Raw genomic sequence first — 20,507 nt, forward strand, 5'->3', positions numbered from 1 at the left:
ATTACACATCGTTGCTGCTCAAAATTTCCTATCTTAGTTTGGACCTTTTGTTTTTTTACAGTGTCAAAATGTAATAAATGGAAACTACAACTCTTTGGATCAAATATTTTCAGATCGCACATATCATTCATTTTCTCAGCATTCTGTAACACGTGGATCTACTCATTGTGTCCTTTTCTTTCTCCGCCCTTGTTTTACTGGTTTCGGCTTAACCTGTTTATCCTCCCTCTCTGTTTACTCTATATAAGTTGCACCCGCACTACCTGTGCAGTCACTTTGCCACAGTGCTGACACAAGTGAGGCTCTGACTTCACATCATCTTCTCGGCGTTAGAGGGAAAAGAAGCAAACTGCCTCCATGTCTTTTGACCAAGACACCTGCTACCTTTGTAAGGAATATCTCAGGGACCCTGTGTCCATCCCATGTGGCCACGTATTCTGCTCCATCTGCCTGAAGACATACTGGGATCATGCTGAACACACCGGCTCGTTCAACTGCCCGGAGTGCAGGGTTTCCTACAGCAAGAGGCCAACTCCGAGGCGCGTCGGAGGCTCAAGGAACTCCACGCTCCAACGCAACTCGGAGTCCTTTCCGCCTCCACCTCCGTCCCCCGACTACAACGTCGCTGGACCCCAGGATGTAGGTTGTGACATCTGCGTTGGGAAGAAGCACAAAGCCATCAAGTCCTGCCTGATGTGTCTGGCGCACTACTGCGAGAAGCACCTGAAGCCCCACTACGAGTCGGCCACCTTTAAGAGGCACAAGCTGGTGGATGAAATCGGCCACCTGGACAGGCAGATCTGCCCGCAGCATCAGAAGGGTCTGGAGCTGTTCTGTCGCACCGACCAGATGTGTATCTGCGTGCTGTGCACAGTGAAAGAACACAAGGGCCACGACATGGTGTCAGCTGAGCAGGAGAGATCTGAGGAACAGGTAGGCAACACCCTCGTACCGGTCCTCCTTTGGTTCAACAATAACGCTAAAACGTGTGAGAAATAAGGGTCAAATATTCCGTATTAAAGCTGTAACACGGTGCACTACAGCAGTTAAAGGGTGGGGAGCAAAGCATGAAAGAGCAGCAACAATAGACGCCCATTCATGCAAACAAAGATAAAGGTGTTGGCGTCCAGTGAACCTGGACCCCTGAACTTAAAAGCCAAACATTTAAGCTAATTTTTTTAGACGATTTCATATATTTGAGTTACTTCTGCGTAAAGCTCTTGTCATAATAATCATCAATGTTTCAACTGTCTTATAGCAACGGCTGGGTGCCACCCAGGCTGAGATCCAGGAGAGGATTCACGATCGCCTGAAACAGATGGAGGAACTAAAACACGCGGTGGACTCTCTCAAGGTTTGTGCCGCAATCACCGTCATTATCATCCATCAGACAGATACGAGCACTCTGACCGCTACAGGCTGAGCGGAAGCTAACAGCACTGACAGCATTCCTTCTTCTAAGTGTGTCATCGTAAAAACCAGTGCGACACCAGTTCACCTTACGACACACTCCAATGTCTCCTGTGCAGAACTCAGCCCAGAGGGCGCTTCAGGAATGTGAGAAGATGTTTGGCGACATGATGCGCTCCATTGAGAGGATGCAGCAAGAGATGGCAAAGCTGATATCCTCCAACAAGCGGGCGGCACTCAACAACGCAGAGAGCCATCTGGAGCGTCTGAGTCATGAGATCGCTGACCTGAAGGCGAGAGACAACGAGATCACCCAGCTGTCTCGCACCGAGGACCACATCCACTTCATCCAGGTAACTGGCAGCCGCCAGCGGCTCAGGAAGGCATGTTCATAAAGATAAAAATATAATCTGACAGAATCAGTGTTATCTTACTTTTATATTGTTGTTAGAGTTACCACATGCTGATAGCACAAACAGAGGCCGAGGAGCTGCCGTCGGTGAGCGTCAACCCGTACTTCTCCTTCGGCCCGGTGACCAAAGCCGTCTCTGAGCTGAAACAGCAACTGAATGAATCCAGCAATGACGAACTGGTTAAGGTAGCCAAGACAGGTGAGCGTGAAGACTGACGTCTCGATGTTCACAGAACAGATGCAGCAGGGACTCTGACTACTGCAGTGTGATGTTGCTGTAATCTCACTGTGTTATTTCAAACATATGAAGAAAGCACGATGACTGAGCGGTTTTTCTGTATTTGCAGTTAACAAAATGACCTTCTGTGAGCTGGAGGATTCCAAGAAGAAACAATATCAATCAATAAAAAGTGAGTCAGTCTTTCAAGAGCATCATTTCACAACTTGCTCATACACACAACAATGAATGAGGGCGGAACAACTTTAGCACAGAGTCAGGCTAAAGCCAGGAGATGTGGTGTTGAGTCATAACGCTCAGGCGTTTCATCATCTGGCCCTGTTTCCTCAGTTCTTTCCATTCTCCTGTTAGATTGCTTTACGAGGTGTTTGCCTGATCACTGATAGTGTGACGAGAACGTGACCTCCTGCACACGTATTAGCTGTTCAGGTGCAGCACATTAAAAACTGCTGACACACAACTCTGTCTCATTTTCTGTGTTTCCTCTCACAGGTGACGAAGCTCCCGTGTACAAGTCTGTGCCAGTCAAGGAGCCTCAGTACAGGGAGGACTTCCTGAGATGTGAGTCTCTGCTCTGACCCACACTGTTCACCGTTCTCTCTGCTCAGTTCACTGCATGACGCATATTAGATGCTGACGAGGTTCTCTGTCAGACCCTGTGGCTGACCACAAAATCTGCTCTTAGAAGCTACTGTTAGTCCTACAGTGTTGACAGAGGTTGGGACTGATTCACTGCAAATATTGCACAGCTATGTCATCTTTACTTAAGCTGCATTTTAACCTCCTGCAACACGAGCTCTTGTTTGGGATGCATTTTTCATTTCTCCAAATTTTCTCGAAGCCAATAAGTAAAAAAAGAAGCATCGCCTTTGAACAGAAAGGTTTTTAAATACATAAATATATTAAAAAGTATGTCCTCGATATAGAGACAGTGGGTTTGTTTGGCAGCATAACACAATATAGTTTTATGGTCATTATTAACAGAGTGTAAAATATTGATTTTGTAAGATGGAGTGTAAGTCTAAATGTAATGTTCCCATATGAGGACACGGTCTCAGGAGGTTAATCCAGCTTTCAACAGAAATCTTTGGGGCCTCTCAACTTTAGCGCTGGGAGAAACTGCATAGTCATTGACTCACGTCACAGCTGAAAAAGGTCTTTGCTGGAATTCTGTTTGTGGTCAAACTCACAAACAGTGTTTGATACCTTTGGCGTTCCAGATCATAGGCCGGGCAGATCTAGCCGAGGGCGTCGGGTGTCCCACCAGCTGTGACCTGCAGAGGTGGAGGTACACAGCAGTCAGGTGACTATTCTGATTTCCGTGTCCAGCCAGAGGGTCTCTTGCTTTTCCTTCAAAGTGTGTTTTGCAGAAGTCATTTAAACTTCTACCGCAGTGAGTAGAAGTTTAACTGAGATGTCGATGACGTTCTGCTGCTGCTTTGGAGTGGGGTGCTTCAGCTGCTGTAGGACAGATGCTTTGGCTATTTGCTTTCCTCATTTACGTTTATCCCAGACTGATTTAAGTTAAGCATTGTCGAGTAAACAATGAACTTGTCTTCCACCCATCTTTAGATGCTTGCCAGCTCACTCTGGACCAAAACACAGCCTACAGACAGCTTTACTTGTCACGAGGGAACAGAAAAGCTGCCCTCAAGAGAGACCCCCAGTCCTACCCTGACAGCCCTGCCAGGTTCGACTCCCTGCCACAGGTCTTGTGTAAGGAGCCCCTCTCTGGAGGCACCTACTACTGGGAGGTAGACTGGAGTGGGGAGGGGGCTTCCATCGGCATCGCCTACAAAGGCATCAAGAGATCGGGCTACAGTGACAGCTGCCGCATCGGCTACAACCGCAAGTCATGGAGCCTTTTCTGCTCTGATTCCAGTTACTCAGCCCGCCACAACAAGGACCAGCAAGAGGTCAGCGCGCCCTACTCCTCCCGCATCGGCGTTTTCCTGGATCACGCCGGGGGTACTCTCTCATTCTACGCTGTTGGGGAAACCATGTCTCTAATCCACCGCTTTAATGCCTCCTTTAGTGAACCTGTCTATCCAGGCTTCTGGGTTTGGTATGAGTCAGCCATTACCATTATCCAGCTGTGATTAAGTAACACATCCAAAGATCAGTGGGTGTGGAATGATGCAAAGTACTGCTGTTGTGAGAAAATATGCTTTTGTTTCCCCCTTTTTTTCTGATATTAGATCGTTGTTTTGTTTGGTATCCGATATGTGCTGATGGGGGAAACGATGCTCGAAGAGCAAATATTCAGCAAATCAACATGTGTTCAGTGTAAAATCAGTTGCAGAAAGTCAATGAGCATTTACTAATTCAGAAATAATATAGTATATGCATATTTACACTATAATTCAAAATAATGAACCTTGTACAATGTGATGACCATTTGTGATATTTTGCTTTTTTTATCAAATAAACTTTTGGTAACAAGCATGAGCTGTGATGCAGATTTTTTCCTCTCATTTCTTCTACGATGACGAGCTTCCTAACTCACTCTTCAAGCTAATCAGCTCTGAGCCAGATCTGTAAGATCTTTAAAAGGCAGACATTTCCTGCCATTAGCAACGTCACTCACAGTGCAATTATTTAATAAGCAAATGTAAAATAGACCCAGCTTTGAGTGTGGACTGGGAGGAGATGGTGTGTTTGTGTGTGCTTAAAGCACAGTGTTTTGAAAAGCAGCTGAGAGGTCATTAAGGAACTCTACAGGAACAGGCGAGGTGTACCTGAGAGGTTTCTGTGACGCTTAAGACTCGTTCAGCTGAGTGGAAGTATGACTGAGTCCTAATGTATCGTCAAGTTCTTCAGTAAAAAGTTCTGAGTTAGTTTAGTTTTTTTACATTTATTATTCATTTATTTATTTATTCTTTTATTTATTTATTTTGGTTTTGTTATCGAAGTTTAAAATGAAATAAAAATTGTTCTGAGTTAGTGTAGCAACTCAGGAGCACCGAAATTTACCTTTCACCGTGCAGCAGTCGCTCTGCTGTGATGTTTAAATAAAGCGACTTCAGTTTGTGGCCTGGGCCTTGAGGTGGAGCTTGAAAGGTCTAGTGGAGAGGATATGAAAACCCCTCCAGAAACCTTGAGATTATAATCAGCAGGCAGGCTTTCCCATTGTTCAATAATACTGCAGTCTTGATTTGTAAGCTTTTAAAATTACTTTTTGCAAATATGAAGCTGAGCTTGAGACAAAGACGACAATAAAAATCTCAAACTCATCTCCATAGTTTGGATTATAATATTTCTCAGTTTAAAAAGTGAAAGAGGCTTTTACACTAAGATGAATGAAGCGGAGCCTGTTTATCCGGCCTACTGCATCATCAACACCACTCTGCAAAAACTTTGGCTTCAACTTCGAAATTCTTCAACCTTTAATATAACTCGGGGCTCTTGCAGCCTCTGGTGGACAAACGTCTGCAGTACTAAGTTTGAGCAGGTTTTTTATCGTGGCTGAAGTGAAAGCTTCCGCTGTTAGCGTGTACAAACAGTAACTAAAACAGAGCAAAGTGCTTCCTTGGCTGGTCCAGCTTACGTACAGTATGACATTGACATCTCTACAACATCTCAGTTCCGTAACCCAGCACATTACACCAGTAAATATTAAAGGTTTTACGTTTTCTTCTTGCAACAAAATAGCCCGTCCGTGGAAAAGGGAGTTAAAGGGAGCCTAGCACACAGTTTAACCACTCTGGACTGAAACGGCTACACGGATTCAAATGTCCATAATATAATCCAGGACACCGTTAAGGTTTCCTGCCACTCCCTGTAAATCACAAGCTCGTGCTGTCCTTTTACCATCGAGTCCATAGAGGGCAGTCAACCCAAACATCCCCTAGCAGGGGGGGAAAAAAAGAAAAGAAGCTGTTTCTGTACGGACGCTTTTAATCTGCGCACCATTAGAAAGAAGCGCCGCATTCTCACATTTTCGCAAGTGTGGCTGCACAGGTGAGTGTTCATGCGATCAATATAAACAGTGTTAACTCCAGGCTTTCGCACCGTGGTGTTACACGATGTGTCCTGTAGGATCATCCTTCCATGTTCTGTCGAACATCACGTCTTCGTCTTGCTAAGCAGGAGTTACTCAAAGAAGAAATCTTTGAATGGAGCTAGCTAATTTGCTAACATAACATTAGCTGGCGTTAGCATTACTTGGCACTATCCATGCTCTGTTTACTTGGCGCCAAACGAGATTTGTGGATTTCGTGTACCACATTATTAAATCTGTGTTATGGCGATACCCGAGCTTCCCGTTGCTTATATGAAAAAGTAAAAATATGAAGAATAAAAAGCCTTAGAAACCAGGCTAACGTAACGCTAACACTGTTCTTACTCTGTTGTGGCATGCGCTCAACTCTGTCACTATGACAACCAACTGACCAGGACGGGCTCTTTAAAGTGTTAATTGTTTGACAATCTAACTACTTAATGTTGTGGTAGTCTTATCACCAAAGTGTTTTGGTTTTTAACATTTATTTAATAGTGACTGGGTTGTATGTCGTTAAAACGTCAGTAGAAATATTTGAATCTCTTGCTGGAGCTAATTTTTTTTTTTTATCTGTTGTTTGACATTCTGACATGGAGTGGGATAGTCTGAAGGTCTAATACTGCGAAATGCCTGTTTTTAAATGTAAAAGTAGTGGTAGGAAACCGGGCAGGATCACTCTATAGTGATTAATGAATGATCTTTCTGCTTTTAATACAGATGGCAACTACAAAGGTTCCAGAGGTTCGTGACATCACACGAATCGAGAGAATTGGTATGACTGAGACCCGGAAACACATGATGATTGGTTACTGTGTGATAGTGCTGTGATAGGTGCACATGGTACCTGATTTTTGAGTTTTTTTACTTCCTGTGACTCACATTATTTTATCTGTTTTCACCTTGTTGTTTAGGTGCACATTCTCACATTCGTGGCCTTGGTTTGGATGATGCTTTAGAACCAAGACAGGTAGCGTTAAGTCTTTAAATGCCTTTTTTCTCTCTTTCTTAAGGGGCATGTAATGGATTTGTGACTTAAATATTCTGTGTCTGTGTCGAGGAGATGTGCCTTTTACATGTCTATGTTCAATTCCAGGTGTCTCAGGGGATGGTTGGCCAGCTGGCCTCCCGTCGAGCCGCAGGAGTCATCTTGGAGATGATCAAAGATGGCCACATTGCTGGCAGGGCAATACTGATTGCTGGCCAGCCTGGCACAGGAAAAACTGCAATTGCTATGGGTAAGATCTCCACTGGAAGCCTCCAGAACATAATATTAGCCCCAGCTAGAAGAGATATTGGTTTCTTGGATTGATGGGATTGGCTTAGGGTACATTTTTGTTGCTCCCAGCTTGATTGGCAGAGTGTGGGTTCAGCTGAGACTTTGTTTTTGATTTTGGGGGGTTTTCCAATGCAGGCATCGCCCAGTCTCTTGGCCCTGATACACCCTTTACAGCACTGGCTGGTAGTGAGATCTTCTCCCTGGAGATGAGCAAGACTGAGGCACTTAGCCAAGCTTTTAGAAAAGCCATCGGAGTAAGGATCAAGTGAGTGAGCAAATGCTGTAATAGAGTTTGGTAAATCTTCTTATACGAAAAGAACTGCTATTAACTGTTTTTGTTTTTTAACAGAGAGGAGACGGAGATCATTGAAGGAGAGGTGGTCGAGATCCAGATTGACAGACCAGCCACAGGAACGGTAAGCAGCTTCCACTCGTAATATAGTGAACCCAGTCTTTTTATGTGGTTCTTTGGGAAGTATTTTATTGGTCACACCAGGGTTGGGTGATATGTAAACATTTTCCAGCCTACAGTCGTCCGTCCAGTAATCGACAATGGGCGATATATTTGCACCTGCGCAGACTTTTTGATGGGCGGAGCAATGTAGTCATGCACAGACTGATTTGCACGTTTACAACACAGAGGAAGTCCAAACAGGGATGAACTAATTTCCCCCCAAAATTAGGGCTGTGGCGTTAACGTGTCAATCATCACGACACGACAATGCGTTGACAGAGACATTTTAGGGATTTCGACTCAGTCTGCGCTCCCGATGGGTTACTTGTTAATCGCGTTAGTCGTGATGACGGCACGTTAACGCTGACAGCACTGAAAAAATATGAAGTCGCCAATTTGGGATTTTTAAACCACGTGAAAGAGGTAAACCTGAGGATGTAACCAAAGCGGTGTGCGGCTTGTGCAGACGTATAGTGCGAGCAAAGCACTCAAACACGGCTAACTTGCATGAGCACGTACGTGTCCACCATGCAGCTGAGTATGCTAGGCTATCACCAACTTCTGCAGCTACATCATTATTAGCAAATTTACTCATGGGCAAATAAATAAATCGTCCTTGTGAAAACGATCGCTGATGGGCTGAGCCTGTCGTCGACATGTTCGTCCAATCGCACAACCCCAGGTCACACCAGTGGTAATCGCTTCTGTCAGTCTGCCCCAGGGCAGCTGTGGCTACAACTGCAGCTGCCTCCACCAGTGTGTGAATGTGAGAGTGAATGAATAGTGGAAGTGTACAGTGCTTTGAGGGTCTTGAAAAGCGCTATATAAATGCAATCCATTATTATTATTATTATTATTATTATGATACTTCATATAACTTACTGAGAAGTTTGTGCCTTGGATCAGGGTGCAAAGGTGGGCAAGTTGACGCTAAAGACTACGGAGATGGAGACGATCTACGACTTGGGCAACAAGATGATTGACAGTTTGAGTAAAGAGAAGGTGCAAGCGGGGTAAGTTCAGTAGGTGATCTTGTTACAGGACCTGTTATGTGATATGAATGTTATATGAAGTTTTACAGCATCACTCAGACTTGCACAGGACTCGTGTCTTCTGAGCGTTTCTGTTGCTTTTCTCTCAGAGATGTTATCACCATCGATAAAGCCACTGGAAAGATCACCAAGTTGGGGCGCTCTTTCACCAGAGCCAGAGACTACGATGCCATGGGAGCTCAGGTCTGTTGTCACAGCGCTCAGATCGTGCTGTTGGATGATGCAGTATTTTAAAATCAATTTCTTTACCATCTTTTTAGACACAGTTTGTACAGTGTCCTGAGGGAGAGCTGCAGAAGAGAAAAGAGGTGGTCCACACAGTGTCGCTCCACGAGATCGATGTCATTAACAGTCGCACACAAGGCTTCCTGGCTCTTTTCTCTGGAGACACCGGAGAGATCAAGTCTGAAGTCCGCGAGCAGATTAATGCCAAAGTGTGTGAGTGGAGGGAAGAAGGAAAGGCCGAGATCATTCCAGGGGTGAGTGTTTTTATATGCTTCTATTTGCTTTTCATGAGTTTCTGTTAAACGTTTCTCTCTTGTTGTAGGTGTTATTTATTGATGAGGTGCATATGCTGGACATGGAGTGCTTTTCCTTCTTGAACCGTGCCCTGGAGAGTGACCTCTCCCCAGTTCTCATTATGGCCACCAACAGAGGCATCACTCGGTACTGTTTTCCCAAACCGTACTGCTTTCAGTCAGCCTTCCGCTTCAGTAAAGGTAATACTGAATAATTTGGGTGTTTCATTAGTAACGTGCTACTCACTCGTCTCCCTGCAGAATCCGTGGAACAAACTATCAGAGCCCTCACGGCATCCCCATCGATCTCCTCGATCGGCTGCTCATCATCGCCACCTCCCCTTACACCGAAAAAGAGACGAAGCAGATCCTGAAGATCCGGTAAAAACGCGTGTTCATAATCAGCAGACGCTTCCATCTTCTGCCGCAGATGAAATGTAAAGCTGAGGTTTCCGTTTCAGGTGTGAGGAGGAGGATGTGGAGCTGAGCGAGGAGGCTCACACAGTCCTCACTCGTATCGGCATGGAAACGTCACTGCGCTACGCGATCCAGCTGATCAGCACCGCAGGGCTGGTGTGTCGTAAACGCAAGGTAAGCTCGATGTGAACGACTTCAGCAGCTGCACGTGTATCACATCCATTGCTTCTTTAGTTTTGTCACGTTGACTCTGTTGGTGCCGTTTGTTTTTTGCAGGGCACAGAGGTTCAGGTAGAAGACATTAAAAGAGTTTACTCTCTGTTCCTGGATGAGGCCAGATCCTCTCAGTACATGAAGGAGTATCAGGATTCCTTCCTCTTTAATGAAACACGTGAGTTTGCTGTTCGTTCTCTGTATCAGCAGCTCGTGCGTTCACACAAGTTAAACGCTGGTTTTCACCCCTTGTGGGAGTAACTAGTGTAGATTTTAGGTTTAGAATACTAAAAGTGATCTGAGGAGAAAAACGCTGTGAAACGGCGTTATTCCCAACTCAGTGCTGCAGTCGTGCTGGAAAAGAAGGCGCTCGGTTTTCTTTCTGTGTAAATATGCAGGTTTGACATGACATGATGAACAGATGTTCTTATGTTTCAGAAACAGCTGCTATGGACACCTCGTAATGAAGACGATGCTTTCTCTTCCTCCTCTGTGAAGTTTTTTTATGCTGTTCGCCGTCATCTAGTGTTGGTGTCGATTCACAACCGGACTTCTTCCCAAATTTGAGTTTAGCCTCTTGAATTAACTGAATTAGACTGGAGGTGGACACAGAATTGTCCTTGATCTCCACACTGTTTAAATTCAAATCTTTTGGACTGAAATTCAATCGAATTTTGAAATGACCCCAGTCCTTCATCTCTGAGGCCTTGTGGCGTGAATACCCATTCCTTAAGTGTTTGTTTTATGTTGTTGACCTTTTACATGGTTTAATTTTATGAAAATAAGTAAACAAGCTTTTCTAAGCATATTGAGATTCTTTCTTTCTTGTCCTTTAAACTTGAAAGCTACGAAACTGTTTTTCACGTTTAAAGTTAGCTTTTGGAGGTGCAGGCTCACATAAACATGAGAATGATGTGTCTGCCTGACCAGGCGGTGGTGCAGTCTGCTCAGGATTGATCAGTGATCAGTTTATTACCCCGGCTGAAGAAAAAAACGTTTGGATGTAAAATTTAAAACAAAATCACTCATAACGTTTATCACTAATAAAATTGTTACAGTTGCTACCACAAGGGGGAGCTCAAAGATCTTTACTGTAAGCCTGGTCCTGAGAAACCATGCACTGTGCAAACCGCTGGGATGCCTGCGAGCCCTTAGTGTGCATTTTAATGAGCAAATTGAACAGCACTGCATACAGCCTAAAAATATCTTCCTGTTGAATCACTTCAGCATGTTTGATGCGTGTCGTCCTGTAAATGTCCTGCTTGAGTCTGTAGGTGTATAGCAGGCTTTGACACTCACTCTAGATTTTCCTGTATTCAAATGTTTAGACCCTGCGAGTCTCGTCATCCTTGTCATGTCATGTTTGGGTTTAGCCTGAGTATTTAACCAGAAATCTGACACAGGGTTCAATCAAATCATGTTTTCAAAGTGAGTGTATTTTATCTAAGTCATAAATTGTTGACAATGTGACAATAAATAAGTAGTTAAAGTGCTGTTTGGTATGTGGGCATATCAAACGTATTATAAAAACTGTTACATTGAATAGATCACACTGGATTTTTGGTCCCATAGTCATATATGTCACATTTAATATGTATTTTTTAACAGGTTTCTTCCTGTTAAAAGGGAGTTTTTCCTTCCCACTGTCGCCAAAGTGCTGCTCATAGGGGGTCATGTGATTGTTGGGTTTTCTCTGTATGTATAATTGTAGGATCTACTGCACAATACACAGCACCTTGAGGCGACTGTTGTGACTTGGCGCTGTATAAATGACAGTGAATCGAATCACTCCATTTCTACATGGATTCATTGAAACCAGTGAATCTTCTAAATTCAGTGTTAACATATGTTGGACAGCCACATTCAAATGTCTGCGATAGGCCAGTATCTACCAATAGCATCACCAGCAACCTTCAGCTGAAATGGGAATATCACCTGACTGTTTCAAACCAATCAGAGCATGTTAATCAATTTTACCTACATATGGTCAGAGAGCAGTGCAGACTGCCTGCTCTCATGCATATTTAATGTTTAGTTGGTGTCTGGCAGAGAGTTCTTACCCTGCTGCCTACATCCCATAAATCCCTCAGTCCCACGAGGCTTCTGTTGTGCTGCCGCCTACCACCACATCCGATGATTCTCCCACTGGATTTGGGCCGAGACAAACTTCCCAAGGAGCCAGCCTCACTGTTAGCATTTACAGAAGCGATATGGTGACGCCTTTATCGTGTCCGTCGTTATCAGGAGCCACGTAAACTGAATCCTCTTCCTCAGCAGAATTAAGAACCGTCTCATTTAATATGGATTTGAATACACTTGACCTCAGGACATTTGTCTTCAGCGTCAGTGCGAATGCAGATCACTGTTTACAGATCGCACTCGGCTCGGCCCCTCTGGGTGGGAGCAGGTTTTGGCTCCCATTCTTTGTCTCCACACCGCTGTCCACAGGCTACGAGGCTGCACAGCATGCTAACATGTGGCATTTTGCCTGTTTCACAGATTTAGATGCCCTTTTTCCCCTCCTAGTATTCTGCAAATGTCCTCTCCACAGATCCACTGACTTTATCTCCTCTTTATTTGTAATCAGCACTCAGTGCTGTTCTGTAATCATTGAAGCGCTTTGAAAACACGGTCAAAGTGACAGCCAGGCAAGCACTCTCCTACACTATTGACTGTGTCAAAGGTCATTTGCCATTCTCATAGCCTAACAAGCCTCTCCACATGAATCTCATTAGGTGAATGTATCCATATCAAAACCAGAACGGACGTATTGATCAGTGATATTGTCAGGAAAGGGTTTTGCTCTAAAGTAGTGAATGATTTTTGTCACCAGTTCATGGTGACAAATTGTAGAGGCAACAACACAACAAAGAAATGGAGGATTTTGTGCTTTTGGACTGTGTGGTTTGCTCTGATTGCTTACAGCTACAAATGAGGCTCACTCAGGTGTTTTACTGCAACACTGACTGACAGCATGGGTGATGGCGTCCTCTTCTTATCAGTACGTCACACTCGTCATATCCCCTTTTCTTTATCAGTTGCACTTACTGCTATCTAACATGCTTCACTTAATTAAGCACCTCTCAGACGCGTGTTTATGTCGACATAAGCAGCGAGATCTCACTGAGGTAAAGTTCAGCAAGTTTAGCACGAAGCAATATTTCCTGTCCTCCTTATTTTTCTGTCCTGCCACATTTCCTCGTGTGATGTCATTCATGTCCTTTGAATAGCATTTGAGGAATTTGGAATGTGGCGTCTGTGTAGGCATAGCATTCACGTCGATTTCCTGAAGTCTCCGAGAAAAAACGAAATCTCTTAGCGCCATATGTGAACAGGCAGAGAAGCTGTTCCTGCGGTAAAATCAAAGAGGGAGGTCAGTGGACGTGCAGCACGCTGGATGTGGTGATGCCATAAAAACAGGGTTAAGTGAAGCAACTGATGCTCCTCAAATTTGTGTCCAAGTCAACCAAGGGATTATTTCATGTGAATAATTATCTTCTAAACAACTGTCCCACTGAAACAGCTGCTGAACAGTGGGCACCACATTTGTACATCCACATTAACTTCTGAATTCACGTCATAAAGCAGTTTCAAATCCACAGAGCTTGTGTGGCGATGTGCAGTCAGCTTCCCATCGCTGTCGGCCTGCGTGCAACGCCTGGTCGGTCACTAACCACTCTGAATTATGTACTGGCTCCATTTGAGTCTTTGCTCAGTGACATCCGTTTCTTTGTGGTTAACATGTCTCAGCTCTTTATTCTCTGGCTGAGTAAGAGCCGAGGAAAGTGTGAGCCCACAGCAAAGACAGGAAGCTGGGCTCAGCTGTGCATCTATAATGCAGCTAAACGCTGGGCAGGACTAATGTTGGGCTATAAGAATGACTTATGTCAGTTTGGTAGCATACAGGTAAAAATGAAGGATTATTTTTTATTCAAATATGGACTTTGATTTTTAGACATTCACAAATTTCATGCAAAATATGAAAAACCAACCTGATGGGTGGAAATTCAGCCATCGGTAACACTACAAAAGCCACTGTAACTGTAATGACATCGTGCTGAAACAACTGGAAATGTGTAACCTGTTTGTATTCTGACATATATGGATTAGCTGTTAGCATCTGGGAACACTGAGTCTGATGGAAATCATTTGCTTTGCAGAAATGTGATCATAGAGAAAACGTTAGGAAAACTGAATTTCTATATTTTCCAGTGGTTTAGTGATTTAGTGCCACTGTCAGCGTTAACCCTCTCCAGGCAGGCGTTGCAGATTTACAACAGTTTATAACGAACAACCTGATTACCCCACATACATATTTTATGAGTTTTGTTTACTCAGAAGTACCACTGCAGGACTTGGTTGTGCATTAGCAACAAAAAGTCTAATTTGAGCCTGAGAGGGTTAAAGGGAAAGTCAGAAGGTCGTCATCAGGATTCGTTTATTTTCATCTGATATCTGTACAAACATTCAGAGCAGCCATTCAGTCAAGAGCCAGACCAGCTTGACAAATGGGACTGTGGGTATTGTAGGTATACTGCAGCATGGCTGATCCAGCCCAGTTGGAGCACCCAGGGATGTGCACATCAGCTATGTGTGTAATATGTTCCTTACATCAAACATGTTTCATTTGACTACACAAAGCAGCAGATATCCTCTCATTTGGTGTCTGACCCCGTTTAAAGTAGAAGAGGTGTGGTACTGCAGGTGTGAGCGATTTACTCTGTCATCTCGTTTGCATGCACCTGTTTGTGTGTGTGTAGCTACTCCGTGTAATTTGCCTTCCTCCACACTGTGGTCGGCACTTTCTCACTTCTCCACACACAAATCATTCACAAAGCTGCTTCCACACCTCTGCTTCTTGTGTGGGAGCGATGAATGCAGATGCTACCCACACACATGGGCGTGTGCATAAATAGCCTCAGTTCACGCTGCAGTGGAAACATCAGCTCTAAATATGGAATCGTGGGATTAAAAATAGCACCATCATCCAGTCTTTGCAGGCCAAGCATAAGCTCATGTTTAATTCAGAAAACTCTGGTATTCATAACTCACTCTTGCTTCACCCGTGACACTGAACCCACTGTGGTGCTTAACAAGCACACTGCAGTAACACTGTTTCATTGTCAATTTGCATTTCATCCTTGTTAGTAAGCATGCAAATCAAATTAATCCCTCATCCCAGCGGGGACGTCACTGACACAGTTTGAGATGAAGTTACAGTCTCAAGGCCCGGTGGGAAGCGAGGAGTGATCATCATAGCTGGCTGTGGGGTAATGACGTCTGCTCCAAAGACAGCAAGCATGGCCACTTCCTGCCATGTTCTTGACACGTGTTCCTGAATCATTTACTCCTTCACTGACGTTGCTGAGCCCACCGACATCTCTTATTCATTCCATGAGGGCAGGAGGGCACCTCGTGTTTTCCCTCGAACATGTGTCAGCTTCTTTAATCGCATAATAACACATGCAGAGATATGCATTAATGCAGACTCTGACAGCTGAAGGTCAGCCGGCTCCACAGGGCTAAAAACATCCATGAAGTCCAAAGTAGAAGAGAGGAAGAGCATCGCTCAAGCCAGCCAACCAAAGTGCAGGTCTTAAAAGTTAGCAAATAATAATTTCACACGTGTTGCGTGTTAAACAATAAACCACACTTCCATGTTTAACTTCGATCATTTAATTTTGCTGTATGCTGTACCTCAAAGATCGATTCTTGCACATCTGTTCAAAAATATCTTATAAAATGTGACTGTGTGGGTCTGTAGGAAGCAGCTACACGTCAGCCAGTAGGTGATAGTTCTGCAGGTCAGGTCAAAACATCCTTGAACACAACCTCAGACACAGAGCCAGGATGAACTCCAGGCTGTTGGCTGGACTTTTATGGGATTTGTTGGAGACGGGATGAATTCTAATAATAAAGCGTCTTATTGCGACTTTTGTCTATATAAATAAAATTGAATTGAACTAATAACATGTTCATACAGCTTATTTTAGCCGATTTAAAAATGGGGCTTTGGGCAGCCTGTTGCACAAACACATCATTTGCTCCTGTTTCTTTCTGTGGAATGACAACAGTGTTTTTGCACCAACGATGTGATTCTTGTTGGTGCAAGCTGAGAGTCGGGCATTTCAACATCGTGTGCAGTGTATTCATAAAAATGTAGGAAACTACAGAGAGGACACAGAAGAAATGGAGGGCTCGTCTTCTGCAGATAAACAGTATCTGAGAGTCATAATCTGAAAGCATAGGAAGACTTATCTGCTCCTTTAACGTGATCAGAAATGTTCTCAGTCTGAAAGGAAACAAAGTCCACCAAACACCAAACGAATCATTCATCACACCGCACAGTAACAGCTTCCCACTGCAAGCACAGTGCAGGATGGAAATCCTCACATGATTATTAAACAAACACATATTTGTTAATAGATGAACAAACCTGGTTGTGTGTTATCTCATTTAAACAGGGCTGTGACAATGCTGCTGTAAAACACTCATTTACTCCTTTTAAAGTTGTGGAGGGAATATTAGGCTCATCACTGCCTTTGTTCAGCAAACTGGATCAAAGTGTCAGAAACTAAAACAAATAAAGTTTAGGGTTTCAAAATGACAACACTGACGTGTCACTTACAGAGCAGTCGGTGTATTTCTGGCACAAAGAGTTTAAAACCCTCCATCTCTGTTTCCTGCGTCATAGCAGAAGAAAAGCATGATGATGTTGGATATGACTGTCATATAAATACACTGCATTTACTTCTTCTTCTGTTAGTCACGGAGCCTTTACAATGACAGCGGATGAAAACTGAACAGCTCTCTGCCTTAAGTGAACTTGTGATGGAGCAGTCAGCTGTTTTTGCCTCAGTTGCTCAAACATCACAGAGTTATTTGTAGTTTTTAATCCTTTTGTACTCGCAGCTCCTCCTGTCCTGTAATGTTAGAAGAAGCATCTGCGACACACAGAAATGGTAAAGTGAGGAACATGTAACATGTGAACTGATGAGCAGAGTCGAATTCAGTGCTCAAAAGCAAACATATTGTCTTTGACAGCCTCGCAGATACATCCAGGATGACCTTAAAAATGACGATGTCATCGTGTTTGGATGAAGGTGACCGTGCCTCGGCAGCGTGAGCCGGGTCAGGACGGCGGGTGGTCGGCAGAGGGAAGTGAGAGACTCACAGAGGCGACAGACTGTAAACAGCTGTGGTTTACGTATTCTGATAAAAACTCTCGGCTCCATTTGAGATGAAAGATCTGCTTTCTTTCCTTTTTTATTCTAAGCTTTATTTTAGTCTTAATCATCAGACCTGACTGCTCTATGCAGTCGACCGTTTTGTGGAAAACACACACTTTGCTTCACATATAGTAACATCTGTTATTTTTGTCGGCTGTTCCTTATTCCAGTTAAGCAGGGACATTTGTGGCATCCGATGTCAGAAAGGCCACGTGTCTTGCAGAACGAGTCGTCATATTCAACAGAGTCTAAGAGGAATCAAATATGATAGTGATCGTCCCCACAGCAAACCTGTCGTGTCCTGATTCGAGTGACTGCCAAGATTCCACTTTTTCCATCCATCCGTTCTCTTCCGCTTATCCTGGTCAGGGTCGCGGGGGCCGGAGCCTATCGCAGCTGTCTGAGGGCGAGAGGCGGGGTCCAGCCTGGACAGGGCGCCAGTCTGTCACAGGGGTGTCACACAGACAACCATTCACGCTCACATTCAAACCTGTGGGCAATTTAGAGTTTCCAATGAACCTAAGGCCACTAACTGGTGTCTTTGTGGGAGGAAGGCGGAGGACCCGGGGAGAACCCACGCCGCCGTGCTGCCGTGCCGCCGTGTCTTAGATTTCATTCACAGAAACTATTTCAGGTCTTTATTGAAAGCTCTTTGTGTTTTCAACTTGTTGGCATTCATCAATGCTCTAAAAGAATATGATGCTTCTTACAGCGTTCGACTGCAAAGACTAATTTAAAGTTTGGAGATCAAAGCTCTGTGAGGTTCACAGAAAACCAGCAAAGAAACAAACAGAATGACAAACAGGATTTTTATGTATTTCTACAGCAGTGAACTTATTCTGATGATCTTTCTGTATTTGTATGAAATGGATGTGCCGACAGTTTGGAGGCTGTGAACCTGAACTTGCCCCGTGTGTCGTCCTCTGTGAGTGTAAGTGGGCAAAGTGCAGATGGAAATTCCAGCGCTGCTAGAATGGTTCCCTTTTCCTGTCTACGCCCCTGTGTTTCCTGCCTGCTGTACATGACTAGGTGTGTTGACTTTGAGACCAGAACATCGGACTTTGGGGTACATATTTGTCTGACTGTGGGAAAGGGTGTTGGTTTCTTTGGGTCGTTCGCAAACTAAACACTAAATCTCCACTTGGAGCTCGCTCGGACTCCTGACGTCGAATCAGATAGTGAGGTCTAACTGTGGTTTAGCCTAATTAAAGGCCTCCCAGACAACGTCTCAAGTCTTCTTTTGTCACAAAAGCAGCGTGTACTTACTCCTTGTGCTTGTACAGCCTTGTCATAGACCCGTCCACTGGCGCCATTAGCAGTCATGTGAGGGAGCTGCCCTTTCTAATAAGCATCTGTGCAGAGATGACCTTTTGGTGAAGGTGTCCTCACTTCCCGGGAAGTTAAATATATATATATATATATCTTTTCTACAGAATGCACAGCACGGATGGAGACCTGTGATGTGTCAGCGTGTCTGTAAACCAATCTCGGGGCTGCAAAATTACTTTGGGAACAGTCTTACAGGGCCCTGCATCACTGCACCTGAACAATACAGTGGTTCATTCACGGATCAGCTCCTGCCTTCTCTCGCTGTGATGAAAATCAAGTCTTTGTAAGCAAAGATGAGGCGTGTGGAACTAGATAGGATGTAGGTTTATTTCAAAATAAAATCGTTTAAATGCCTTCGATCTGACTCATCCTTTGGTGAACAAAGCCAGGTGACATTTTATTATAAGGTTTACAAAATACGCTGCTGCTGAATGATGTAGCAGGCGGGCTAATGATGGGTCTATAGCACAGTAAGTGGATTCATTTACAAGCAGAGATGGTTCACAGAAAGCAGCAACAAGAATCAAAGGACTATGCTCATACAATAGTTTCGATTGCAGAAGCGAAATGTGAATAAAAACAGAATGTGATGACTTTCAGACTTTAATGAGAATAACAAACGTGTCAAACGTCTGATCTGAGAGAATGAACCCTTTTCTGTAAAGTAACAGCTGATTTTGATGTTAGCAACGTGGGAAGGAGGAACAAAAGCAGGAAACTGAAAGGAGTTTCTCAGACGTGACGATGGGCAGAGGTTCATCAGTCTGTACAAACTGTTTTCTGTTTCTGGAACAATTATGAATCCTGTAACTATCTCATCATCTACAGTGCACGATGATTCAGCACACCTGGAGAAATATCGGTGTGTGAGGGACAAGGCTGAAAGTCAATACTGGACGACCGCGATCAGGCTGAACTGCATGATTCTGTAAAACAGTCATGATTCGGTCCTGCAAATCGCTGCATGGGCTCAGAAGCACTTCTGGAAGTCTGCAAACACAGTTCAAAGGTACAGGCAGGTTTTAGAGCAACATGTGCTCCCATCTACACAACAGCGTGGTGCTGACCTGCCTGCTAACCCAGAGAGGAGACCTGGTTGAGCAGCTTTAATCCCACATCACCGTGGAGGAATCAGCATTACTGTCCTTGAAGCCCAGCAGCTGGTCTCCTCAGCTCCCAGATGTTTGCAGGCTGTGGTTAAAAGAAGAGGGGACGCTACGCAGCAGTAAACATCTCCCCGGACCAACTTTCAAATTCAAAATGATCTTCTTTCTTAAAATGTTGATTTTCTCCATTCAAACCTTTGACGTGGTTTGTGGGATCTACTGGGGATAAAATCCGGGTTTGAGAGATTTTCAAATCAATCCACACTTTTCTTTAAATTTACATTCCTCACAATTTCTTTGGCATTGAGTTTGTGTACTACTGTAAGCCCCGGGTCCGTCTGTCAGGTTGATTTGTTGCAGCAGAATGCAGTTAAAGTCTGGTGTCTGCGCTCCAGCAGCCTCTCCCCACAAATACGACACACATGGAAATGAGCAAGTGATGAGCAAACAGACACGTCGGCGCGCGTTCTGCAGGTTAAACAGATTGACAGCGAGTCTCACAGGGTTTCCTCCATTTCTGTGACACCAACACTATTAACATTTTGCCAAGCAGCACAAAACTGAAGCCTTAATAACTAAACACTCACTTGTCTTTTTAATAAAGATTTTTCGTCCTAAAATATTTGAATCCTTGTATTAAAGTTACAAACAAACTACGTTACAGATTAATATCTGCAACTCCAGCCAGAACCGATCCTTGCACCGAACATTAAAGCACTATTTAAACACACACAGATTCTTGCTCTAGTTTACGCGCAGCCTCTAAATATCAGTCGAGGCGCTGCCGCAGTGCGAGCTGTCCTCAGATTCACACAGCGAGACGAAGCAAACGCCGTGAACACACATGGCCGTG

The 20,507-nt window shown here is 44.2% G+C and overlaps 2 protein-coding genes across 2 annotated transcripts; both read left to right on the forward strand.

The window, feature by feature from the left end:
- Nucleotides 1-297: 297 nt before the first annotated feature.
- ftr83 (finTRIM family, member 83) lies at nucleotides 298-4,159 on the forward strand. The gene is made up of 7 exons (XM_085363278.1): nucleotides 298-933; nucleotides 1,259-1,354; nucleotides 1,530-1,763; nucleotides 1,862-2,021; nucleotides 2,170-2,232; nucleotides 2,553-2,621; nucleotides 3,633-4,159. Exons 1-7 carry the CDS (start codon nucleotides 358-360, stop codon nucleotides 4,157-4,159), a joined length of 1,725 nt encoding a protein of 574 aa, XP_085219404.1. The 5' UTR covers nucleotides 298-357.
- A 1,817-nt stretch (nucleotides 4,160-5,976) lies between these two features.
- Nucleotides 5,977-10,574, forward strand: ruvbl2 (RuvB-like AAA ATPase 2). Its single transcript, XM_085363279.1, has 14 exons — nucleotides 5,977-6,020; nucleotides 6,778-6,832; nucleotides 6,972-7,027; nucleotides 7,154-7,295; nucleotides 7,472-7,601; nucleotides 7,686-7,752; nucleotides 8,697-8,803; nucleotides 8,932-9,025; nucleotides 9,103-9,321; nucleotides 9,390-9,508; nucleotides 9,622-9,741; nucleotides 9,822-9,951; nucleotides 10,054-10,168; nucleotides 10,429-10,574. Exons 2-14 carry the CDS (start codon nucleotides 6,778-6,780, stop codon nucleotides 10,452-10,454), a joined length of 1,380 nt encoding a protein of 459 aa, XP_085219405.1. The 5' UTR covers nucleotides 5,977-6,020; the 3' UTR covers nucleotides 10,455-10,574.
- The last annotated feature ends 9,933 nt before the right edge of the window (nucleotides 10,575-20,507 follow it).

Source organism: Diplotaxodon limnothrissa, linkage group LG10 (assembly GCF_057381915.1).
Source record: "Diplotaxodon limnothrissa isolate DT_005_m linkage group LG10, D_limnothrissa_male_GT1.1, whole genome shotgun sequence".
Classification (NCBI taxonomy): domain Eukaryota; kingdom Metazoa; phylum Chordata; class Actinopteri; order Cichliformes; family Cichlidae; genus Diplotaxodon; species Diplotaxodon limnothrissa.

Excerpts from the sequence above, each read along its gene's own strand:
- ftr83 (XM_085363278.1), top strand. The coding sequence starts at position 358 with ATGTCTTTTGACCAAGACACCTGCTACCTTTGTAAGGAATATCTCAGG. Across the intron at positions 1,355-1,529 it reads ACGCGGTGGACTCTCTCAAG|AACTCAGCCCAGAGGGCGCT; the intron begins GTTTGTGCCGCA and ends TCTCCTGTGCAG. Across the intron at positions 2,233-2,552 it reads ACAATATCAATCAATAAAAA|GTGACGAAGCTCCCGTGTAC; the intron begins GTGAGTCAGTCT and ends TTCCTCTCACAG.
- ruvbl2 (XM_085363279.1), top strand. The coding sequence starts at position 6,778 with ATGGCAACTACAAAGGTTCCAGAGGTTCGTGACATCACACGAATCGAG. Across the intron at positions 7,028-7,153 it reads ATGCTTTAGAACCAAGACAG|GTGTCTCAGGGGATGGTTGG; the intron begins GTAGCGTTAAGT and ends GTTCAATTCCAG. Across the intron at positions 7,296-7,471 it reads AAAAACTGCAATTGCTATGG|GCATCGCCCAGTCTCTTGGC; the intron begins GTAAGATCTCCA and ends TTTCCAATGCAG.